General features: G+C 36.1%; 1 protein-coding gene across 4 annotated transcripts in view; it reads right to left on the bottom strand.

Annotated features, from left to right (window-relative positions):
- The window catches only part of LOC131986195 (disks large homolog 4), a 62139-nt gene extending 43069 nt beyond the window's left edge, over positions 1-19070 (bottom strand). For 3 of the 4 annotated variants that reach the window (XM_059351041.1, XM_059351042.1, XM_059351043.1), the window contains exons 1-2: positions 18927-19069; positions 3687-3848 (exon numbers count right to left, since the gene is read on the bottom strand). In XM_059351041.1, the coding sequence (XP_059207024.1) occupies positions 3687-3848; positions 18927-19028 (264 nt within the window). In that variant the 5' untranslated portion in view covers positions 19029-19069. Of the gene's footprint in view, positions 1-3686; positions 3849-18926 lie in introns of all 4 variants that reach the window. The other variant, XM_059351040.1, reaches the window with a different exon arrangement.
- Between the last annotated feature and the right edge of the window lie 7422 nt (positions 19071-26492).

Below are 26492 nucleotides of genomic sequence, written 5' to 3'. Positions count from 1 at the left end.
CAACCGCGGCCATAATAACCACTTTTGCTGCTTTGTACCTGGTCCAAACACATCTTAAAACCAAATGCCATCATGCCTGGATTAATGATATCATCAGGGCATGCACACGGCTAGATTAATTTCATTACATTCTCTAGGAACTGTGCCAGGATGGCTGTTGATACAGCCCTAATACATTGGTATGAATGTAGCCAAAATAAACAGATTTTACTGTCATTTAATTACGATGAATAGATCAAAGGTATTCTGAAATATTGACAAAATAATATGCCTGTAAGACAACAAATAACACAAAAAGTTATTTTTCAAACATTTACTGTATTCATTTACAGTATTTTTCTTGTTTTTTCCCCCTACAAGATAAACCAAGAAAACACATTTTGCCATTAAAAAAAAAGTTAAACTACTTTTATGTCAAATACTAACTATAAAATGGAAGTTGTAATCTTTAAATCAATAGAATGGGACAATATAAATGTTTTGTTTTTCTTACAGTAAAATTGTATATTTTAGAAATCATTAATTTGCCAAATACTTACCATTATATAAAAGTTAAAAAACGAAATCCTTCCCTTTTCAAATACAGCTATTTAATGTATATTATACTTTTTTTTTTAAAGAAATTGTCTGTTAGCCAAAAGTGATTCATTAAATGTAAAATAACTCAGTAAAATAACTAATGTAAGACAACAATGATGTCAGACCAAGGAGTGCATCATACCCTCACTTTTGAGAATCTAGAAATATTACTTTTTATCCATTTTTTTCCCCAAAATAGCTGCAGATTAAATTTCTGTTGATCGTTTCAGCTCTAGTTTGTATTGCTCCGTATGATGGAAGTAACTCTCCAATGCCACTTTATTTTTTAAGCTGAACCTGCATTCAGCCATTGCAAGGAGACATTAGCATGGCCTGCACAGATCATGCTGAACAGGCTTTGTAAGTTTTAAATAGCAGTGTTAAAGCTCAAGAAGTCAGCCTCTCCTCTCCGCTCATTAAAAGAGAGCATTTTTAATGGACATATCTGCTCCTCGGGGACTTCACTGACTCCCATGTGGGAAATAGAGAAACACTCCCCCTCAGAGCAAATAAATACAGGAGCTCTTAAGTCTTAATAGCCAGTGAGCCTGTTAAATAACATGTGTGGGCATATGAGATGGATCGTTATTGAGCGTGCATTACAGTTTACACCTGCTTGCATTTGTAGCGACAGTATGTATTCGTTAATGCACTCCAGGCAGAATGACTCTGCTCATATTCCCACTGATGTCAGCTGTATCCTTTAACTGTGTGACCAGTAGTTCATGTGTTGTCTGTGTCAGCTCTCCTTTCTTCTTCTCTGCATTTCATTTTGTATTTGTGAGACGTGTCTCTTAAATAAGTACTTTTAAAAAAGTAGTTAAGTGTCTAAACTGGGAGCTGCTTTAATTGCATTTTAGATCTACAAAGTTCTGGATTACATTCCTCCACTTTAAAATCCAAAGTCTTATTTCAGTAAATGGAAGATTATTAATCTCATTGGCATTTATTTCTCAACAAAGGCCTACTGCATGACTCACTCAGTTCTTATTGGTTCTGTACCTACAACTCCATGCGACTCATTTCTCCTGTTACACATTATTATCTATCAGGATAAATTGATCTCTGACTCAGTGTTAATTTCATTCATTAAAACTATGACTATATATTCCTGTCAACTGCCTTTTTTTTCCCATGACAAAGGCGAGATGATGACACAGAGTGACACGTCATTACACACCAACTGTGACTGCATCAGCATGCAGCATTGTTGCAGAAAAAAATGACTAACAAGTAGTTTAAAAGATAAAAAAACAATCTTTTTATATTCGTTGACAAAAAAAGAGGAGATCAAATATTTTAGTATTATTTTTTTCTTTTTTAATGCAGCAGTTCTGCTCTCCATATCTGGACCACACCAACAGAATGAGCACAGTAAGGAGGACTCAGAGTAACTTGATCATCAGAGATCATTTTTTAACACGTTCATTTTTGTGTAATTAATTAATCTTAATTAACGCATGTATGAATTATAGCATTTTAAGTAGCCATTTATTTATTTTTATACTTATTTATTACATCACATGTCCTTGTTCTTGTTTTTGTCCTTGTTTAGCTCGGTATTTTTAAAATGTTTTTACTCATGTTGTTTTGTGTTATGATTGTCATAACTATGCACCTTATGCAGTGGTACTTTCAATTTCGTTGTATAGTGAACTATATAATGACAATAAAGACTATTTGATTTGATTTGATTTTGATTTGAAGTCCCAGCCCTAATAAATATATAATAATGTGTATGTATATGTATGTATATGTATATAATAATAATAATCCTGTAATATACAGGATGAGGTTCAATAGACATTACAAACTTACAAAGACAGTTAACGGGACTAAGAAAAATAAAATAGCTGACCATCTGAACACTGCTCTGACTGCAGTCTGAAATGGTTCAGGTGATCTGATTACTGAAGGCATCTTGTGTCCACTTGTGATTAGATTTTCATGCTGATATCAAATTGCCCAATATGAATGTTCATAGGTGTAAAATTGATCTGACACTTAAAGGGGTTAAGAGCCTGGGATTCCTCATAAATACATTATATTCCCATTAGAGTATATATGTTGCACTATTAGAATTAATTTATAAAAGAAAAGACACATCATTTTTCAATGCAGAGTTCTAATTACAATATGATTGAACCAATTGTGTGTGAGCTAAATATAAATCTAATAAGCTTAGTATGTGTTTTATCTTAAAATGTCATAATTAAACACATTACTGTCACAATAAATCAGTCTGGTGATTAAACATTGAATTTCAGACATAGCATTTGTATTAAAAGCAGTTGTAAGTAATTCATTTTTTGTCTAATTTTGCTTGTAACATTATTACTCCTAATTATTTAGTGTACACTTCTACAGTAGCTACACTCATTTCATATCATTTTAGAAGAGTTTTGATCTGCAGCAAAACATGTTATATGACTGAATTATACTGCTGAGTGGCTCACATAATAAAGATTATTTTAGTGCTAATTGTAATAATAATAATAATAATAATAATAATAATAATAATAATACATTAATAAAGGTACTCAAAGTCACTTAACATGACATGTCATTACATGCTGTCTATGCACTTTATGTGTTCTTTATGCACACTGTTCATTGCACCTTATATTGTTTTATAGCACCAACATTTTTATACTGTATATTCATATTTATTCTGCACTGGAATTCTATTCTACTCCTTAATACATACTCCTTCTTTAGACTTTATATTTTATTGTATTTTTATATTTTATTGCTTGAAGTATGCCTAGGTTGTTCTTTTTATTTAATTGTCATTGTCTATGTGTGTAATGCTGCTGCTACACTGTAATTTCCCAGCTTGGGATAAATAAAGTATATCTTTCTATCTATCTATCTATCTATCTATCTATAGGAAATTAGACACACACAAACACAAAATACAGAAGAAAAGAAATAATTGTGACCTATTGGCTGATGACGATGTGTTACAATATGTTCACTTTTGAATGAAGTGTGTGTTTATTGTAACACAGTAACAGGCTCATTCCTGAGTGCTGACAGCTGAGTGAAACTGTTTAGATAGTGTTACGTATCGATCAACAACATAAATGAGAGTGTGTGTGCCCTACCTTGACAGGAGAGATATGTGTGTGTGGAGTGTAGCCATGTATGGCCTCCATGGCAGCAAGGTTCTTGTCACTCATATGAAGCATCTCGGCACTTTTCCCTGGAGCCAGATGTGCTGGACTGTGCTCCAAGGGGGGCGTCTCCTCATCCTGGTACCTGTACTTCTGCAGACACAAACACACAGATACAGATGAGGCCACAGAGTATTTAAAAAAAAGTTTTTTTAAATGATTATTTTTATGGTGGAGTTAAAAGTTTTTTTGTTAAACCTCCCCCCTGAAAGTTGCCTTGATTTAATTTGTATTTTTGTATTTGTACATAGATTTCACTGTAATTTAACATTTAACACCATCAAACAATTGAATAATACTGTAAAAAAAAACAAAAATAAAAAAATCTAACATGCCCGTTTATTTTAATTTACAGATTTCAACTCTCATTTTATGGTTGATATTTTTAATAATGGTTATAGTTAACTTATAGTTATAGTTAAATAATATTTTTGAAGGTATTTGTACATAATTTAGAAAAAAAACAAGAGAACTAGCAATACAGTACATTTATGGAAAAAATATATACATATATGTAGAATTTTATACAAATTACTTTTGATGAATTGAGGAGAATTTTTACGTAAGTAAATGTAAAAAAATGTGTCGTAAAATGAAAACTGAAATGTTATTTGTATGTTTTGTTCCCAGTAGTCCTAAATAAGACATTTTTTTCCCTCTACTGTCTCACTTTAACTGACAAAGACAATCCACTGTCAGCCTCGTTATGGTAACATAATGGTGTAAATGTCAAACTGCCTTCACAGAGCTGTATTTACATCACGGTGGCGTATTTAGCCAAATGTGGGCAATCTATATGCAAATCTCATATATCACATAACATGTGTGACGCCCACGAGTGCAAAGTGAAGACATCACAGAGGTCTCAAAATATTGCCATTGTGCATTGAGCGCTTCGTCCTCCACAACCACATGGAGCAAACAGATCCAGTGACTCATAGCGGCTCCACATTAGCAGATCATGCAGCTTCTTCCTAGTAGCCTCGCTCCCCTACCGATAACCCACACCTGGGCAGCCTGCCAGCAGCCCACTGTGTTAGCCACACATGGTAGGTTTCATTCTAGGCGCGATGACACAAAATCTGCACACAGCGTTTTCCATCAACGACACATCAGAAGGTGGAGAGCATCACTGTGGAGATCTACCTCTCTGTCCTGTGGGTTGTGTTCTTGCTGTACCCTCCTAAAGCCCCCCAGGCTCACAATATGCTCTGCTGCACTGCAGATGTGAAGCAGCCCTCTTTGAAAATGGAGAAATTCAGAGGGATCTTCTGAATGTTGGCTGATGGCCTGATGGCCAGCTCTGCCACTCTCCCCTTTCTCCTTTTTTTTTTTTTTTTGGGAGGCAGACGGAGAGGGAGGTGCATCACCGAGCCCTGTCTCAGACGGGCTGCCTAGCAACTAGAGCAGAGCAGAGATTGCAGTGCCACAGTTGGGGCTGCCAGCATCGGTCCTGGATCACATTACACTGAGACAGCAAGAAAGAGAGGGAGTGAAATAGAGATGAAGATAAAGGAGAAAGTGAAGGGGGATGGGTAAAAATGAAAAAAAAAAAAAGAAGTGAGACCGTCAATAAAGGAAAGGAGAAAACAGCAGCACGGGGGTGGAGCAGAGTGAAGATGAATATCTCTTTAATTATAGGTTGAGAAAGCAGGAAACGATTGATTGTTCTTTATTAAGCACTGCAGAGGCAAACTATATTAATGTAAACGCATAATGCAACCGCCATGCAACTATATACAGAGCAAAACAAAACTGCAGGGTGTTTACTTACTTTGTAGAGTGTATTGCTATAGACAGGATTAAGATTGAGAAATACTCATAGAAGATATTAAGTTAAAAATTAAATATTCGTAAATGACATGAATCAGAGTTCAAAGCAGCCCTGAGCACTTTGTTCTCCGCTGCCTCCCCCTTTCCTGCATGACCAACGTTCATGCTGCCATGTTGCCTTCTGTCCCACTGGTGGGGGATGTGACAGTCCATGCTTACATGTACAAAGTGTCCTTCTGGAGAGCTGCAGCTCCTCCGACCACCCAACTGTTCGATTACTGCCCATATATGTATCACAACATAACTTTCAAAAATACAATTTGTCCAAGATTGAATTATTTAGAGGTAAACAAATACTATGAATAATCCTCTCTAAAATGCTGCATAATTATGATAAATGCAAATGCCAGGGCTGAACAATTAATTTGAATTGTACTGAAATTGCAATATAGACTAATGCAATAGTAATATGAAATTGCAAGAGGCGCATTAATCTTTAAAGATGAAATAAATAAAAAAACTGCTAAATTTATGAGAATTTTAAGGTATGAATGATAGGGAGGAAAGTGAAATTGAAAAAGCTTTCCTATGTGTCTCATTACGTATATATATCTTTTTTTATTGAGCTATTAAATGAAACATACATTGCACATATGCATTAAGTTTGCATTATTATGACCATTAAAAATGTGCATGTGACCCTGGAGTCATTAGGAACTCAAATATTGTAATAGGCACCAAGGTAATACCTAAATAAGGCTATAAAGAAATAAACTGCAACAACATCTAATGCAAAAAATAATAATGACATAAAATTGATAAGAACAATGAAAGGCTGACCAGAATCCCTCATCATCATTCTCCGTAAGTTGTGGCTTCATTTTCATTATGATATGTTCGGAAGAGATTGATTATTAAAGTTTTGAGAAGATATACACTTTATCTGTCAATAATAAATCAATCAAAATTGAAATCTAGACAGGAAGAATGAAAATCCCTCATTTACACTATTTTTTATAAGACCCATGCACTTGATTCTGGTGATATTGTATCATCATTTTGGTCCATGATGATACAATTAGATACATCATAATCTTAATAATAATAATAATTAATATAATGATTAATATAATATAATAATAATAATAATGTACTATGTTAATAAATTTGAGACAATGGATGTAATATGTTCTCATTTATTGTTTGTATAGGATTTCCAGTTTTGCAAGTAAACATTGTGATGATTATCATACTTTATCTTTCTCAGTTCGATGCTATGAATCCCCAAAAGTACTTTATTATTTCAGTTAAAGGCATTAAAAGTATTAGCATATAGTATTAGCATTATAAGCATATAATGCTGTTGCCACTGCACAGCTTGTATTGTTATGATGACATAGAATTAAAGTTTATTTCTTTGATTTTGTAATTACAACTATGTTTTTCATTGAAAAAACTGGTGAAAAGCAATAATCTGTGCCGAGCAGCTATACGAAGATAAGTTGTTAGTTTTTATTTATACAAAGAGATAAGAGTTCTGTTGTACATTATAAAACATAATATGCACTCCCATGTCCACTATTATGTTACGAAAAACTGGATTAATGCATGAAAAACAAACATAATATGAAGCTACATCATATCTGTTTTAATAAGGGTACTGTAATTGGACACGTGTCAAAAGATTTTGTTTTCCTTCCGTTCTTTTCTCCCAAGCAGAGAGAGAGCAAATCGGCTTTATAGCGACGTTCAGCAATTAAAATCTGCGTCTAACAGTACAAACAGCCCTCTAAATTACCACTGCAGCAAAATACCTCTGGGTTTCCTCGGCTTTATTGTATCAGTATATCATGATGGAAGGAATCCAGTACACCTTGGAGGAATTACTCTGCTGTAAAGGTCAATATAAGGACAGTTTCCACAGTTTGCCGATGGATTTCTTGTTCCTTTCTTGTTCGTGCTATTATAAGAACTGCACACTGAAGTGACTGAATAAGCTCTTCCTTTAATGGTTAAACGAGTTAACTTAATGTAGAGCAAATGTCAAATTCTATTTACCATCATCTCAGTTTGTAATTCAAGGACCAAGCTTAAGCTTTTAAATGACTGTGCATTAGGTAATGGAATGAAATTGAACCTCACCTCTCAGACGTATAATTTCAAGAAACTGCAAATGCATGTGACGTGTGAGGTGTCACCGACACCACGAGGAGCTCTCCAGGTGTAAATCAGACGTGCAGACTCTCTACTGCATCTGCACAGAACTTAAGCTTTTGCGAGTTCATCTATTTGCATTTTCTTTAATGATGATTAATCCATTTTTTAAAAATATATTTGGATTAATTTTTAACACATGCTGCTGTGATGAACTCAGAGGGATTTTGTGCTGTGTGCTAAGTCTCTGTGACGCTGCAGAGCGCTGTCAGAATATGCTGGAATTTAGTGTAGCACAATACTCAGTAAATCTGTACAGGTAAATGGGCTTAAAACTAAACCGAATTTAAATCAGTTTTATAAAGAGATGTCCTATGTGTTTAAATGTAACAGCCAGCCAAAGACTATACATGTCTCCCATTCAGACAACCATCTGAGGCCACACATCTTATTTGAATAATGATCTGAATGTCTAAAAAAAACATTACAAAATTTCAGTTTTTCCACAGATACTAATTAGCTGATCTTCTAGTTTAATTTATTGATTGACCTGAATATTTTTTTAACATTCTGCTTTTTGTCTCCAATTTTGTACCTTTTGATTAACCTCTCACTGTCTGTAACTGACACTAAGTAGCGCGCTCAGTCATTATCGCACTGAATCAATCAATCAATTGGCATAATTACCTCCGAGAGGTTCTATTTATGGTTCGGGTTATTTGTCTGTCAGCAGGATTATGGAAAAACTACCTGCCTAATTTTTTTTTAAACGTAGTGGAACGGTGTCGCTTGAGCCAAGGAATAACCAATTGTATTTTGGAGTGGATCTGAATCATGGGGTGGAACTTGACTTATTTTTTACTTTGGTAAACATTGCAAGATAGGGCAAGGCCCTGTTGGTGATCTGAGCTCTCTGAATGCCATTGTAGTTGAAAAAATATATATTTGAAATGTCCCATACTGTCATTTTTTGGTTATTTTTGGCCATTCTAGGTGCTTTATAAATGCTGTGAAAGTATCAAAATGCTCAATTCCAGAGAAACAGACACAACCCATATTCAGAAACTGTGTCTTTAAACAAGCTGTCAGGTCTTCTTGAAGGTTCTGATGTTACAACTATACTATAAATAGGTAGAAAGTGCTTTACAGTAATGTTGCAGTCATTCCCTGGCTGCAATGATGATGCAGAGAAACGGAGAGCGGAGATGCGGAAATCCCAAAAACACTGACTAATCACAGCAGACTTGGGATTTTCCAGGAGGGGGGCTTAAAGAGACAGACGCTAAAACAGAGCGTTTCACAGGGGGAATACAGGTATATTCACACAAGTAGTATTAAAAAAAACATGTTTTTTGGAACAAGCATGTTACTATTCTAGAAAAAAACCCAAAATACAAGAACATGAGCAGAATATGTTCCCTTTTAGTGTATATCACCTGTTTCAGAGCGACCAAGGCTCCAGATTTAGTTCATTCATCACTACGTGGAGAAAATAATTTGCCTCTCTACACATATTCTATGTAGGCCAGAACACCTGCCGAATGTTAGTAGAGCAAACATCACACCCACCCGCTGGAACCTATAAAACCGCCACATTTGTGCTGAATTTGTCAACTTTTTAGTATGCTAAAAATCACACTGACTGAAGAAAAAATGACACATTAGCTCCTGAACATTAACAACTTCGATGGATCGCTGATTGGAAAACAATGTTTGTCTCTGACGGTCATCTGAACTTTGTCTTTCCCACCACATCTCAGTCATTGTTGCCTTCTCAGTTTATTTTCACTCTCAAGTGTCTCCTCAAGTGCCAAACCCCAAACACAGCTTTCATCTCATTTGCATTATCACAGTTGCCGTTGCCAGCCAACACCTACCAGTACAAGTGTTTTTTTTTCTTCATGTACATGTAAGCCTCAGAAGACAGAAAATTCACTCATCTTCTGCCAACGCTAACTTCAGATTATTCTCCAAGGTGTTTCAGCACAACACTTTGACAAGTGTTAGTATCCTGTAGCTATGTATGCTGCAACAACAACAGACTTTACGTTTACCACGGGGCAGAATGCTTAAAGCTGCACCAGGAAAGATTTTTAATGTAAGAATTCCATCCAGCCTGAATCAAAAAGTGGGGCTGCAACAAAGAAGAGCTTCTTATCCCCCCATGGAGTCGCTCTAGATTCACCCACTTCGCCCAAATGTAAGTCTGCTTTTCTCTTTGCAACGCTTCAAATTAATGGCTCCTACCTGAACACGCCAACCACCGAAAGATGGCTTTCTAAGAGTGCAGTTTGTAGAGCACATGGCAAATGACACTAAGACTGAGAGGAGCTAAAAGAATATTTACCCGTTTATGACTTACTTACTTAGTTTCTTGAGACAAATTCCATCAATAGCCGATATAGTGACCGATATGAATGAAAATAGACCCTTTTTTATGTGTGCACTGATTTTTCCCTACTCTGCAAACATACCCAGAAAGCTACTTTCTCAAAAAAATAGTTATTAAATAATATTTAACATTGTTATACATTATTATAAATTATAAAAACATGTTTTACATTGTCAGCCAATTCTATAAATGATAACTTAGAAAATAAAAATAAATAGGAATAAAATAAAAAGCGAAATAAACATGATTACTGTTCAATTTCAATCAGTTGCTGACTATTTAAAAAATGTATATAAAAATCCATATATTTATCAATATTTGTCAACTGATATAGCTGTGAGGCTCTAATTTATGATGTATTTATAAACCAAGCCCTCCAAAAACAGCAGCAGAATATTTGTGCAGGTGGTAACTGAAGGTGTTTCATATTGAGCTTCACCTCGACTGCATCAGCTCATCGTCCCACAGGGAGATAACCATTCTGAACAGAAACACTATTTAAATTGTCCAAATAAAACTTTGATCAGACATGTAAAAATACTTCCAGTGGTGCATGTTTTGAAGCTCATTACTGTTCCAACCAACTTAGGACTTTCTCTAAAAATAATAATACAGTCCCTAAAGTGCTTTTGGGCTTTCTTCGCCACCAGAAGGCTTATGTTCTTGTAGTGAAACAGGAAAAGTCATAAAAAATATATAAAAAGGAACTTTGTTTTTTTACTCCCTGGATACATGCTCAGCACTGTTTCTGAATCTCAACACTTGGTCCTCCTTACATTTCACTTCTTAATTTATTCTCATCTAACCTGAGTTAATTAGATTCTGCATCTCATGTCTGTGGGATGATTCATCATTGATAAGACCCACACAGATGTATCATCCTCAAATTTAATAATCAAATTAGAGTCACAGATACAGTAAATGGTGCCATAGTGCGTGCTTGGCTGCAATGCTTCTGCTAATGATAATGTGGAGGGAGGTTTCATCTTGTCTGGAGCCTGTTTTCACAGGAACTTCATGCTTATTTGTAAGACAAGAAAGGATAACTATTTATATGATATGTAGGATAAATTGCAAAATATGCAAAATAATGTACCTTGTCTTAAGCCTTGTAAAACCAACTCAAATCTACAAATATTGGACAAAAATGAAATTTGTCTGTATGTTGAGAAAGAACAAGGTGTTCCTTTTTTTGAGGATACACTACCATTACAAATCAGCAGAAACAGCAGTGCCATAAACAGGCAAAACACAAATAACATGCAGCTGCACTAAATTAGACAAATACTGTATCATTTAGCAGTTTACAGGTCAGGTGAATCCTTTTCTCCTCCCATACAAAGCTCAGTAATCTTGATCACTTCTTCCCCTCCCCCTCTGCCCACAGAAGCATGCACACACCGTTTTTATGCTGAGTACATACATTTTTATGTATGTTGCACTTGTAGTGGGGGATTGTAGTGTTAACCCTCCCCCAGCCCCAGTTTTCTCCACACAAACACACACACACACACACACACACACACACACACACATGCACGTGGAGGCCATGTTAATATGCCGCTCTGTTAGACTGGTTAATGGTCTCACTGGAAACAAATGTGCTGCAATGGCAGCAGTGGGTATTTCCTTTCATCCTACAACCCCAATCCAAAAAATTTGGGATGAGGTGAAAAACATAATAAAAACAGAATGCAATGATTTGCAATTACTTTGCAACCTACACAGTAAAAACTCAAGCAAAAGTTGCCAAATATTTACTGTCAGATAGCAGTAAACAACCATTATTTTTAGAGATAATTTATTTAAAAATAAAGTTGAATATACAGTAGTTATTTTACATGCTTTGAATACAAATATTTACTGTATATTATCTTTAAAACAATTATTTGCAAAATAACTTAATGGTTACTTTGCTGCCAGTCAGAACAGAAAGATGCCTTAATTTTATATTCAGCAATATGATGGGGTTTTTTTTACATTCAAGCTCAATTAAGCAATACTAATACTGTAAAAAAATATGTCCCATTATATTATTTAAATATTTTAACTTCCATTTAATGGTTAATATTTTTATTAAAAGTAATGTATGCCTTTTTTTAAATGGCAGTACCTTTCTGGAATTTAATGCAATCTTTCTTTTTCTTTTAAAAAAATGTTTTACACTGTTTTTTTGGAATAAGGGTTGTATGATCACGAGTGTAGCTATACAGTAAAAAGAGATGCAGAGACAAAATCATGCATAAAACTTTTCCCACTCTGTCATTTATAAAGAAGGAATGTGCAGTAAGAATGTACACATCTTACACATCCTTAACACCAAGTATACGCATGCTTTTAGCTGAGATAGCTGTGGGTGATAGCAAGGGGAATATAGTAAAACATTTTAAGTTGTGTGCCAAATTTTTTACAATCAAACATGTTTTTTTCATTCTTTGAGTAATCATTTCCATTTATTTCTGACATCTTCCCATTAATGATTGAGTTGTGAGTCAGTTTCAAGTCTGTTTCAACACGAGCATTATGAATGAATCATTGATCGTCCTTCTGACGTTTAATAATGGTGATTGTGATTTTACTGTGATGATGATTTGCAAAAACATGATGAATTAGCATGAGGAGGATGCTACAAATAGCCACAGCCGTGCGTAATGACAGCTGTTCTGGCACCGCTGGAGAGCCTCGCTGATCAGCTTCTTCTTTGCTGTATTTCTCACTGACAGGCCTAATGAGTGGTGGAGTGGAGCACAACTTTCGATTTGCAGATGGAGTTTAAGGACGTTTGTAAATCCATTTATGGCTCACTGTAGGAGTGGAAGACATGCACATGAGTCCAGCTCCACAATGATGAAACAGAATGAGATCTACTTGATTGACAGAAAAAACTCTTCAGTCTCTGTGTGTACACACAGTTTTAGTTATGAATACTACACTGTAAAAAAAGAGAAACAATAGCTACTCAATAAAATTGAGGCAACAGATTGCACGCAATATTATTAACTAAATCTAACTACGTTACAAGTTGAGTTAATAACAACTTAACAGAAGTGCCTGTCAATTCAAAACGGACTAATTCTATTGTGTTGGATTCATTCAAAAAGCTCTTGATTTAGAATTACATCCACATAAAGATTATATTTAATGTGGTGAAATTAAGTAGATTCTATCTCAAACATTTTTATATGAAAGTTATTTAAACAAATGTCTCAAAATCAAGGACGCATTTATATTTAATACATTTTATCAAATATATATTAAGTAAAATGAAATGACTACAGAATAATTTATTACAGTGTAGAATACTGAAGCTGTTGAAATGTCTTGATTATTCTGTATTAAAAATGATGCTGAAAAGTCAGAAGTCAGCAGTGATGAACAAGAAATGTGTTGCTATGAAGTGTTTATGGCATCATACATGCAACCACACTCGCATATATTTTACATGCAAGAGAATATTAAATTAAAGTACATCAAAATGTTTCAGCCTTGCTCCACTGTGCCTTCAAATGTGCACTTTACAACATGTCAGTCTGTTGTGCCTACCCTGTGACCCCCAGTGCCCCTGTCATATTAAACCTGGACCCCCTCTGGCCCCCATAACAAGATCTCAGCCGACATGGCTGTTTTTAAGATCCTGGACCAGGCTGTGTTTTATATTCTTTATTTTTTTTGGCTTTTAACAATATAATTTGAACAAAAATGAGAACATGGGTTGTTTGTTTTTTGATTTAAAAAAATAAATAAAATTATAATAATGTAGACATGCAATCATACCCATACATATATATACTACTAGCATATATATGTAAAAATATTTTTAAAAATTAAGGGCATTTTGGGGAAATTTGCATTTTACATTTCTGCCATATTTGCTTAGATTTGTTGACTTGAAGCTTCAGGGAGAAAGTGATTCTTTACATAAAAGAAGTAGAAAAAAAATCATACCAAGCTTTGTTTTAAAGCTAGACCATGAATAGAACGAAAACATTTTGATGCATCAAGATGCATAATTAATTGTTTTATGATTGCATTGTAGCCCTGTGAATCAGAATGAAACTGTGAGATGCCTAGAGATTCACACCTCTAGAACCAACTCTTTTTTTAATGCCTCTTCCCCCAGATGTTTATCTCCAGCATTAGTGAGTAATGTGTGAGTAATACAAATATTAAAGCCCACTCCTCATATCAAAATTACTGATCTCAGAACTTTCTGTATTGTTTTTTCTCTCACCTCTGTACATCTATGAAAAAATAAGGCCGGGGATAAACGTAACTTCAAGTTGAAAATGTTCAGAATGTGAACACAGACTTTTTTTATTTAATTCTGTAAAGCTTGATGTTGTGGAGGGAAAGTAGTTTGATTCTGTTTGTGTTATTCTGCGGCTGAATTTGGTATCTAGAGTTGATGATGTATACCTGCCAGGTTCTTAGTTCGCTTTCACATATCGTTAGCCTCATAGCATATTTGCCTAAGTCATATTTGAGCGTTTTCGGAAAACAAGAAAAAACAAAATTTTTAGTAAGCCCATTGGTATTTTTAATTGATATTGTAACAGTAAGTTCAAATAGAAGTGTGAACAAATTTGCATAAAAAATTAAACACATTGATTTCATAACAGATAAAAGTCAGAATATGCCCTGACTAAGGCAATTTTTCTCTTACATATAAATAATGTAGTTTGGTTTGTATGTAGCGGCAAAAATGCCTAAGTCAAGGAGATGACAAGGCAGAAAGTGATTTTGGACTGTAACAAGTGTTCTGATAGGTTGAGAACATATGCAATAAGGCAGAAAGATGCAGCAGTGGTAGGAGAGTAAAGTTAGGCAGATATCACAATTTGGCCAAAATATGAATTATGCTATGAGGCTAAGGATATAAAGTCTGGTGGACTCGGTGAGATTCAGTGGGGAGATGCTGCAACATTGTTGCACTTTTCATTTGGTTTGGTTTGCTTCCACGCTGCATTTAAACAAATGTCACACTGTTGATGCCAGCCTTTGTCAGTTGGACACAATATGTGAAGAAAAGAGCTGATGCTTTTTCGAAGCAAGTTGCAGACTTAATGTATTGTTGGCTGAGTTCTTTAAAACTTTTATTGGGAATTGATCCGCTGTGTGGTTGAATCCATTAACCACCATTCTGTTGTTAATAATGAAGATATGGCCACAAGCAACTGTGTCATGTGATCGTCTGACCATATTTTTGATAACGGCCTTTACTTCATCATTAGTCTGTCAACAAGACATTTTTTAAGCCTGCTACAGCAATACATTGATGTTGATTCTCAAATTTCCGGCCAAAGTCGCGTTCACATCAGCAAAAACCAAAATAACCTTTTGTTAGTTTGAGTTTGTTACAAGCTGACAGCTCAGGTATGAAGCCCCCTAAGTGAGAAGGAATTCTATAATATATTATGTTTGATGACTGTCTTACAAGCAAAACAAAATTAAAAGTATTAAAAGTAGTGCTGTGCTGGATATTGGGCCTTTCTTAGTTGTTCCAGTAGTCCGCCTCCAGCGCTGCCGTGCCCACCTCATGGCTGAACCATGTAACTTGGCAACACATCTTGCAATGATATGCAGATTAAATTCCAGTGTTTTGACATGTGTACAGGATCATATGGGCAAGTTTTAATATTTGAGTTCTTTCATAAAAGCCTTTGCGTCACTTGCATAAAACCTGTAATTTCATGCCTTCAGTAAGACACTGTTTACTTTTATGAGAAATATCTACATGTCGTGCTGCTGCTGCTTTGATTATTTTTTGCACGGTGCTCATTAATAGATACAGTAAGGACCATTTCTGTACACAGCTAGTTTTTACGCTCTGCGTGACTGTGCTACTCACGCATACAACCTGCGCATGCATTGCTCACAGAACACCAGCTGCAGTATTTGATAGCAGATAAGCTTCGGAAGAGCAAGTTAGCAAAGGTGGAGGCGACCCTGCCAGCTTCAATCTTAGACCTGAACAGAGAATTAGCAAATATCTGCTGCCATACACTGTTGTTGCCGCATCTCTCCAGGCTTACTGTCAGCGCTGAGACTCAATGCTCTTTATAAAGCAAGATGACACAAACGGCAGGGTAAAGTAGGTCAAATCCATAGGAAGTATGTTCGCAAAGCTATAGAAACGGCTACAGTTAATGGGAAATATAAAACCATGTGCAGGATTCTGCTACGATATCACCTGCTGATATTTTCATTACTCTTGGTCATCTGATTGGTCGGCTGGTAATGAGTGACAGCAGGTCGTGTTCCTGTCCGTTTTCCAGTAAAGACGTCTGAGAATCGATCCTCAGCGTGAGGTGATCATTGATCCTGATATTGAGATGAAGGCGCACTGATCCCTGAGTCGTGAATCATTCATTACAATCATACTCAGTTTCCATTTAAACTCTATATCCTTTGGCTGGTTTACATTATATGGCCTTCGATGAAAGCGCTGCACTGAATTGTGGCTCAAAGACCAACGAGGCAGTGTGTCTTGATGAAATGTTGTGAGGCCATCAATGAGCATTAAGCATAAAAGAGCACATTAAAGCACAGCTCAATGCTTTCAACTACATAAAGACCCTTTTAATTAAGATCCTGAATTAAAGATGACTGAGAGGCTCCGTGCTCGGCTTTGTTTAAGAACTAAGGTTATGCACACAAATAACCTTGGAACATCACCTTGGTAAATGACCAGTCATCTGATCGCTCATATGGCAGTTCTGAAATCAAAGTGGTGAATCTGGGAATGTATTGAAAGATATAGAGGATATAGAGGAGCAGTAAAAGCATATCCCTGCAATAAACGGTACGTCCCAAAAGATCTGGCCAAATAAAATCCCACTGATAACAAACCAACATGAGGCTGCAACAGACTGGATGCAAGCTGTTTGGGGGCTACCCAAACCTGCTGGAAATATGTACAGAGCAGGTTGAAGGGATACTATAACACAAGATAAATTGTCAGTGTCAACATGCTGATTTAATATGAAGTAAAGAGGATGATTAGAATGTTTAACCCTCAGAACCCCACTGAAACTGAAACATATTTACTCTAAAAGATCGCCAAAAATACACCATTTATCACAAAAAGAAACTGTAAAAACAGGCATTAAAAGTTACCAAAACAAGGCTTAAAATTGTGATATTTTTGTCAAAATCACTTTATTCTACGTCTCATTTAAAATGTCCTTGTAAAAATAAATCGTCTGGAATAACTAGATCCAGATAAATAGAGCGAAAAACACCCTGAAACGGTTGGGGTTTAGAGAGTTAACATAGAAGTGCTCAAAAGTAATAGTTAAAGAATAAAGTTTTACATTTAAAGAGGATTAAAGGCTTGTTGTGTGTGTTTAAAGATGAGCTGAACCCCATCATTATGAGCCAGATCTTTATGTACAATCCATTTTAATTGAGTAGTTAATCCCATTTTGAAATCTGCTCTTATTACAGAATAGATGTTTGCTGTGGAGTTACATTTCACTGGTTTGGTCGTCATGACTGTGGAGGCAACTTGAGCCTGTGGGAGGAGAATTTTAATATGTTTTCCACAAGGCATCGAGTCTCAGACGGAGATACAGAGGAAGATATGAGCCAGGAGGGAGAGAGGTGGTGTTGGTGGTGGTGGTGGGGGGGAGGGACACATGGGATTATCTGTGCTAGTAATGCTCCACACTGAGCACAGCAGGACCTCCCTTTCAGGAACCCAGAAAGCAAACACCCACATTAATTTTCCCAGCGGTGTCTCACAAATATAGAAATTGTTCCAGAATAAATGTAAAAATAATTACAATTAATGAAACATAGCAGAGATATCCACCTAGTTTGTGCCTAGGGATATATCATATCTAGCTACAAGGCAGAACACGAACCGCAATGTCGGAACTGAATCAACAAACAAATTATCTGGAGCTCTGTACACATGTACACATCACTTTGGCAGGCGCAGGGACAAAGCCTGGACAGAGAGGACCAGTGTAGTCAGATTTGGCTTGGAGGAGCCAACAGACTGGCCATGTGGAGGGAAACTCTGAGCTAGCTGCCATACTGGAAACACCTGAAGCTGTGAGGGAGGGGCAGCACTGCTGTGATGGTAAATCAGTGAATGAATAACCGTGCATCTCCCACTCAACATTAAACCATACTGCAAACACACAGCCAAGCATAATAGCCTGTTTTCTAGTTGATAATAAGCAGCCTGGGCTCTGATTCATCAGTGGGCTATAGAAAACAGCAGGGGCGCCGTTCATGTTACCTGTTTTCAAGCCTCTCTCTTGCGGTGTGCAGTTCCTCTGATGATGATGGATATTTAAGTGGCCCAGAGCAATAAAGTGCATTTCCCAAGGTCAAAAGCATGCCATGCCGTTTGCTTTGTTGGGATGCAAAGCTGAAAATGAACCAATCTGCAACATAATGCTTAGCCCTAACATGACCTGCCATGCAGCTAAGGAGCAGACATCTGACTGTGATTGATGTTTCATTCATTAAATATCATTTATGGTAAGAAAAAGCAGCTATCACCAAACACAATCAAGCCTGCCAAGGATGCTGCCGCCTGTGTAAATGGAAATCTTCCACCTATGAGCATGAAAAAAGCGATGTACAGGTAATATGGTGTGAATAAGCTGGTACCTACAAGCATATGGACAAGAGAGGAAGCCGTAGGTGAGTGTGATCACGGTACTAATTACTCTAGAGACTGTGGAAAAATGAGAAAAGCGCGCTTCAGATGAACTGGCACAAACCCAAACGCGAAAAAAATCTTACAAAGGTTTTTTTTGGTTACATATCAAGACAAACATAAAAAAAAAACAGTCGCTGCTGCAACAATCGGCTGCTTGCTTTCACCCCAGGCTTACCTTGCACCCGAACATGAGAGACAGGGTCCGGTTGCTGCAGATGACCTTACACTGGCACATGACCGGCGAGAGACACTTTAAATTCCTGACAGGCAGAGACATCAGTCCAGAGCCTCACACCAGACCAGACAGCACAGACCACAGCTCGTCGGTCCGCCGCCACTCACTCACAGCCACGATACAGTTAGAGAGGAGAGCCGCGGAAGCTGAGAAAGGGGGGCGGGGAGAGGGGGTCGCTGCTGCCCCAACAGGCGGGCTTCCCGGTGGAGATGTGACCAATGCAGCGGTGCTCTGCTCCGGTCTTTTAATTCATCATCGGGCATGTTTGGACACGTTTAGGCGTCGGTCTGTCGCTGCCATGTTGTCCAAAGGTTTAACACTGGCATTCATGATTTCTCTCTCTCTCTCTCTCTCTCTCTCTCTCTCTCTCTCTCTCTCTCTCTCTCTCTCTCTCTCTTTGATTGACCGTAAAGTTTGTACTCAATGCGCAGCTGGAATCACAAGAGAAAGCAGCGAGGAGACTGCCTGCATATAGAGATCTATTTTGCCAAGCGGCAGCATGCAAATATAATATTATCAAAGTAAAAACACACTCACACTCTCTCTCTCACTTACACACACATGCACACACATGCTCGTCTCAAGGCAGTGGAAGCTGGGAAATATTAAATGGCCACATCCAACAGCCTGCTTCACCACCACATGTTACAGTGTGATGACTGCTCCCTCTGTTGGAGCTTTAGAAAAATGCTCCAAGGAGCTGTCCAAGGTGCTGAAATGCTTTAAATCAGTGATTGAGCAATTCATCAGCACGCTTGCACGAAGGCTTATTGCCAATATTTGTCATCTTATAGCTTTTTTTTATAAAATTAATAAGCACAAATACCGCAAGTTTGGACCTTTGCCCTCATTTCTCATTAATTCAGAATTCATTTCACAACAAACAAACAGTGGAATGAAGTGAAGTAAAATAACATCACAGTGAAAAGTACAAGTACACCATTATTTTGTATGGTTGATTTGTTCCATATCACTGTAAATGCATTATTTTTTCATCTCAGTTCTATAAAAGCAGAGCCACTTATTATACAGGAGATATTAAAGAAGTTTCACATTCATTTCATTTTGTTTTGTTTTGTATTGTATTTCTTTTTTTCTTAATTCTGTTGTTTGAAAATTGTATTATTATTTTAATTTTTAGTTGCTTAATCAGAGGATTATGTGGTGTTTTTTTATATATATATCTTATTTATCTTGATGTATTGTTTTGATCTTTTATGTTAAGAAAAAAAGCAAACATCACCCTGGTCAGATACATCTCTGAATAATGCTTAAAGTATCTCCACCCACAGCTCTACAACTACATTTGCAAAAGTGCGACTCAAGAGGGGGGTTTAAAGAGACAGGTGCTAAATTGTCTCATTTCAGATAGAAGGTGAATAAATGAATGTTCATACAGACAAAACAAGAAAAACAGTGTGTTTTTTAACATTAACGCCCATAAAAAACATGTTGTAGTAGAAACCTAAAATACAGGTATGAACCTGAAAATTAGCACAATATGTCCACTTTAATACATAAAAGTAAATTTAAACCAAGTACAATTTGGTGTGTTTCTCTGAAAGTTTTCAGTTGAAAGTTGTTTTTTCCCTCATGAAGCTGATCTGGCTCTCAGTTGGCTGTTCAAAACTACAAAAATGTCAAAAACACTGATGAGTGTGATTTTATAAGCAACTTAAACTTTCCTATAATGTGTTTTTTTTCCTTATCTCTGAAAGAAAAATCCAATGACTTGTTACACAACTAAAGTTGCAAAAGAAATAAATACTTAGAAAACTTAGTATTTTGAAACAATATCAAAAATAGGAAACTCCATTTTTTCTTTATTATGTCTTAACAGGCTTTACATCCACAAGATTAATTTCTCATTTAGTTTTCATTTGTGTTTTGTTCCTCTCCACTCCTGTGTGATTGTGCTGACATGCTGAGCCCACAGGGTGGAGTGAGAGAACCAGGTAGGCCAGATTTAAATATTGTGCATTCATCTCAGGACCGACTGCGGCGCAGGGCTCAACGCTCCCGGGTGACGTCAGCGTTAAATCGAACACACAGGCCATTCCAAATACACCAGTATGCTGCTGATCGGTTTTTAAAGAAAAACCTTATAAGCCTCCAAGAGAGTTTTGGGGGGGATATCCTGTCAAATTTGCAATGTGCTAAAGAAATCAGCAGGATTATCACATAGGTAGACAGAGGGAGGTCATGAATTGAGTGACACTTTCTCATGAAAAATTCTGTGAACTCCAGAGAAAACAGCCTAAAGCTATAGATATAGAAAGCACATTTCTCTTTAAATTTGAGTGGCAGAAACGTCGCTTTTGGTAAGCATATTGAGATAGATGTTTTCTATAGGTAAGAGAAATTCTAGGTTAACCATGAAACAACCTTTTAATAGTTACTTATTAACCTAAAGCACAAATACTCTTGTAAATACTTTAAAAAATATATATATCTTGTGTTAGAGCCATAATAAGAACATTTTTAAACCTGGGTAGCCTTCAATCCTGATCACATAATAGACAAATTGTGTGTGTGTGGGCACGGATGGCCTTGGTTACATTCTTCTTTTAGTACTCCAGATCTATGACGTATGAGTCAGTCTAACTTTATACTCCGACTCTCGTCTGTGAACCCTGACAAGACTTTTCATGCCCACAACAGTTTCCATGGATATTGCTTTCTAAAAAAGCAAACTTTGTCCTTGATCGCAGCAATGAATGTATTTTATTGTATGTTGTTTTATTAAGGGACTCTGGCATTGACACTGGAAAAGAAGATTGCAACAATGAGTAACAGATTTGCACTAGGTCCACCTCTTCAAAATCACACATGGGTGGTTCCACACATTCCATCCACACAGTTTCAAAGTCCACTGTGAAAGTAACTGAGTGAGCTCTTGTTACAAGTTCCTGAGGCGTGATTTGAAACAGGAGCAATATCTTATCGTCTCATCAACAATCTGCCACATTGCAAGTAGCTACAGTATCCAAAAAGGAGAAGCCCTTTAAATTGGGTGGTTTAAAGTCAAGGATATTTAAAAAAAAAAAAAAAAACAAGAAAGGAAAGATTTATGACAATCTTAATTACTTAATAATCAGTTGTCCAATTAGATGTTTCATTAAAAAGTAAAAAATAAAAATCTAATTTATTTCAATTATTACATTGGCTTACAGTTATTACAAAACTAAGATAGTGTAGATAAAATGATATTTGTGCTTTTTTCCATTTCACATTGATGCTCTTGTTTTATTCTATATTTTAGATTCAGACTAACCTTTCTTTTACAGTGTTGCACTGAAATATGTTGAATATAGTTTTGGAGTTTTCTGAAGTTGCAATGCACCAGTTGATCTTGTTTGTCCAACTTTTTATTTATTTATATTTTTTAAAATATTGACTTTATGTCATTTTCAGTAGTGTTACAACACAGTTGATATTATTTATTCTAACCAATTTATTTTATGTATTATTTAGGAATATTGAATATATGTTGTTTTCAGTAGGATTACAACACAGTTCATCTTATTTATTCTAACAAATTATTTTTATTTATTATTTTTAAATATTCACTATATGTAGTTGTCAGTACCATTATGACACAATTGATCTTGTTTATTCTTATTAAATTATTTAAAATTATTATTTTTAAATATTGAATATATATAATTGTCAGTAAAGTTACAACACAATTGATCCCATGTATTCTAATCAAATGTATTTATTATTCTTTTCATGTTGAATATATATATATAGTTTTACAACACAATTGATCTTGTTTATTCTAATCACATTTGTATTTAATATTTTTTTTTGATTGATTGATTGAGAATTTATTTGAACACAAAATAAAAATTTTAAATATTGAATATATATATATGTAGTTTTCAAGAGCATCACAACACAGTTAATTATTAACATCTATTTTTTATGCATCATTTTTCAAATATAGAATATATGTGGTTTCCAGTGGTGTGACAACACAGTTGATCTTCTAATCAGTTTTTAAATGTATTATATATATATTATTTATTTAATGTATATAGATTATATTATTTATTTTATTTATCTATTTTTTTGTTTCTTGTGTAGGCTACGTTTAGAGTTCAAGAAAACATTCTTATACAGTATAATCTCAATCAATCAATGAGTAATCCTGTTAAATATTTGTGATCCTAATATCGTCCAAAATAATTCAGGATTATGATTTCTTTTCTCTTTTTGCCATAATAAAGCAGTTCTAGTAGTAACTATATTTATCTGCAGTCATTGGAAATAATTTCCTTGCTGTGGTTCAGCTCGACTTGAAAGAGAGAGAGAAAAAAATGCACAGAAACCTTTTCATTTCTCAGTCCACTGAGCTCTGACATGTATAAGAACAGCAGGAGGGAAATCAAGTCATGTTAGCTTCCTCTCTGTGGTTTCTACATGTCACTGAAAGGCTTTTATGTCCAAGGACCAACCTATCACACTGCACTGTATATGCAACATATGTGTCTTTATACATTAAAGTAGATTTCTTTTGTTTCAAGCTGCTTTTTTAATGCAAGTGTTACATAAAATGGATATGACTAACACCATCCATACCCATCACAGATATGGTGTTCATATACTGTAAATGGCTTCCCCCTTCCACTACAGCATTATGTAAGCGTGGGAGTCACATGGAAACCTGAACTGTGGCGTTCCAGTGTTGAGTGTAGCATTAACATCCTAATGCTGCATTGTGTGTGTGTGTGTGTGTGTGTGTGTGTGTGTGTCTGTGTGTGTGTGTGTGTGTGTGAGAGAGAGAAAGACAACCCCAAAAGAGCCAGTGTTTCCATGACAACATCTGCAGGGGGGTGGCAGATCCCTAACAAATAGTCCACTTTCCAGCAGCATTTCTGGTCACTGTATCTGTAAGATGACTGCTTCTGTCACGGGTGATTGTGCACATAAAGGCAGGTGCCTCATGCTACTACAACATGCGTCACATGCCATGACACATGCAGCGTTTTCTCAAATTCACAGAGAATATAAAGGAGCACTGTGACGCGAAGAACAAGCTGCTAGTGCTGGAATTATTCACCACTGGCTGTTAAAGCAGCTCACTGAGCCTGTGAGTGCCAGAAAATGGTGCTAAGCCTAATACACTGTAGGTTGAGCCAGATGTGCCATGCTTAACAGTTTCTCACATTTTCTCCGAGCCTTGGTAGAATCTTGTTATCACGAGTGGTTGATTTATCTTCACATGAGCGATAAAGAAATAAATGAAATTGTATGCAAACCGAAGTATGTTATCCAGACTCTAAGAAATGCATTTATATCTCTGTATGTCAATCCTTTAAAATAAACGAAATTTGGCATCATTTAGTGTTCATTTTTGTTATCAGACCCCCCACAAATACACGAAAATCGTCACAATAACAATTACAATTCCTTTTCGGAATAGGCACTAAATATGCATTAACGTTTATCCATTGTACCTTTGTTAGATTGGTACTGTACATATTCTTTGTTCTTTATTTATTTGTACTGTTTACACATACAGTGCTGCTACTCTGTGCAATAGCAATGGCACTATTTATTCATTTTGTTCCATATCATCCCACTTTTTGCTAATTTTCTCCTGTAGACTTGAATAACATCCCATAAACTCAAATGAATATCTTTATTCTACATGTCTCATTTAAACTCATTCTCATTAAAACGTTGCAAAATATAAACCATTTGTAATAACCATCCATCCATCCATCCATCCATCCATCCATCCATCCATCCATCCATCCATCCATCCATCCATCCATCCATCCATCCATCCATCCATCCATCCATCCATCCATCCATCCATCCATCCATCCATCCATCCATCCATCCATTCTCGTCCGCTTATAGATTAAAAACATTAAATTCTGCTCCTCAGCGACACTGTGAAGCCATGATTGATTCTGCTGAGATGAACGGCCACTTGACAAATATTCGCTGAAAATCTGTTTACACACAGCTGAGAGGAGAGGACAGGAGAGGTTGTCAGTAGAGGTTGTAAAAAAAATGCAAGTAGTGGAGTGCGGAGACTCAATTTATTTAAAAAAAATTCATGACACTTGTGGGCACTTGGAAAAGTTTTGTATTTATAAATTTAATTTCATCATTCCAAGTAAAAAAAATGACCAGAGAAATTTAGTTTGCTTTTTTATCTTTTTTATGGTGCATATCATTTTAACTGTCAGAGGGCTAAGTTACCATTAACTAGATAAGTCAACTCTCTGCTACCATAACTTACGCTAACATGACTCCTGAATTGTTGTAATGTTTTAACCTTCCTGTACAAATTGGCTTGGTGGCTGGCCTGAGCCACGTTTCATAGCAGCACATCCTAGTATTATTATGTGTTATTAGATAATGACAAGCGAAACAAGCGAACAATGCAAGTACTCTAATCAATCAAATGAAATACTGACATCCAAAACAATTATTCGGGGTATTCATGCCCTCCGTACTACAAAGCACATATTTCTCCACATCCCCCAATATCTCTTAGGAAAAAGCTAGAGATTAATTTTAATTCTGTCATTGATAATAAAGTAAAAGCAGAACAGACTACGTCATTTGAGGGAGTTTTTTATTTTCTGTCTGGACTCTGTCTCTTAGTAATTAATTTACGAAGATGACTGTAATGTTGAATTGATGTGTTTTCACTTTGTAGTCTGTTTTTAATGTCGAAAATTCCAGCTTTCCTCAGAATAACATTTTACAGTGATTGCATTTATAACTACTTTCACGTAAAAAAAAAAAAAAAAAAAAAGCAGGGTATGTAAGTGAATCTAAAGAATAGGTTACCTAACTAACCTGAGTGGAAAGAAATGTGGCTGACTCTTACACAACAAGTATCCATTCTTCAGCCTTCTCTAACCTGCAGCACTCTGCAGCTTTGACACTGAAATAGTCTAACTAAAGTGCAAACACAACTGGGAATCTCCTGAGGCGCTGAGACTGCCTCGGCTCTACTGAGTAGGAAAACACCCAGGGTGAGAATTATAGTATTCACACCCACACAGAACCTGCTATAACGGATTTATCTCGGCTTGAATATCTGATTTCACCTGTTCTTACTAGAAAATACCTTCGAACTGTAAAAAAAAAAAAAAAAAAGAGAGAGAGAGAGAAGGGTAAAGGTAAAAGGTGTCAGTTCGTTAAAATGCATCTGAACAAATAATTCACTCAGGGAAAGCTGGAAAGCTGGACTGGATGAAACCCTTTTCACATTCCCCATAAATTGCACAGGGATTTAGTGAAATAAACGACATAAGGCCAAACCCTGGACACCCTGTGGTAGAGTGTTGCCTCACCTCAGCTGCAGGTGCAACAGCAACCCTCAAACGTTGCTCCACAGGCAAGCTGTAATGTTTCACATCTGATATTCCTGCTTCTGTCTCTTGCAAAACCACCCAGCTGTGTGAATTTTACATGCCAGAATGGAGTCATCACCAACAGTAATAACTCGGAGCAATGCTTTATGCATGAAGTATG

The sequence above is a fragment of the Centropristis striata genome, chromosome 15 (assembly GCF_030273125.1).
Source record: "Centropristis striata isolate RG_2023a ecotype Rhode Island chromosome 15, C.striata_1.0, whole genome shotgun sequence".
NCBI lineage: Eukaryota > Metazoa > Chordata > Actinopteri > Perciformes > Serranidae > Centropristis > Centropristis striata.
The sequence above is the reverse complement of the archived record's forward strand: the minus strand, read 5'-3'. Positions and strand labels throughout refer to the sequence as shown.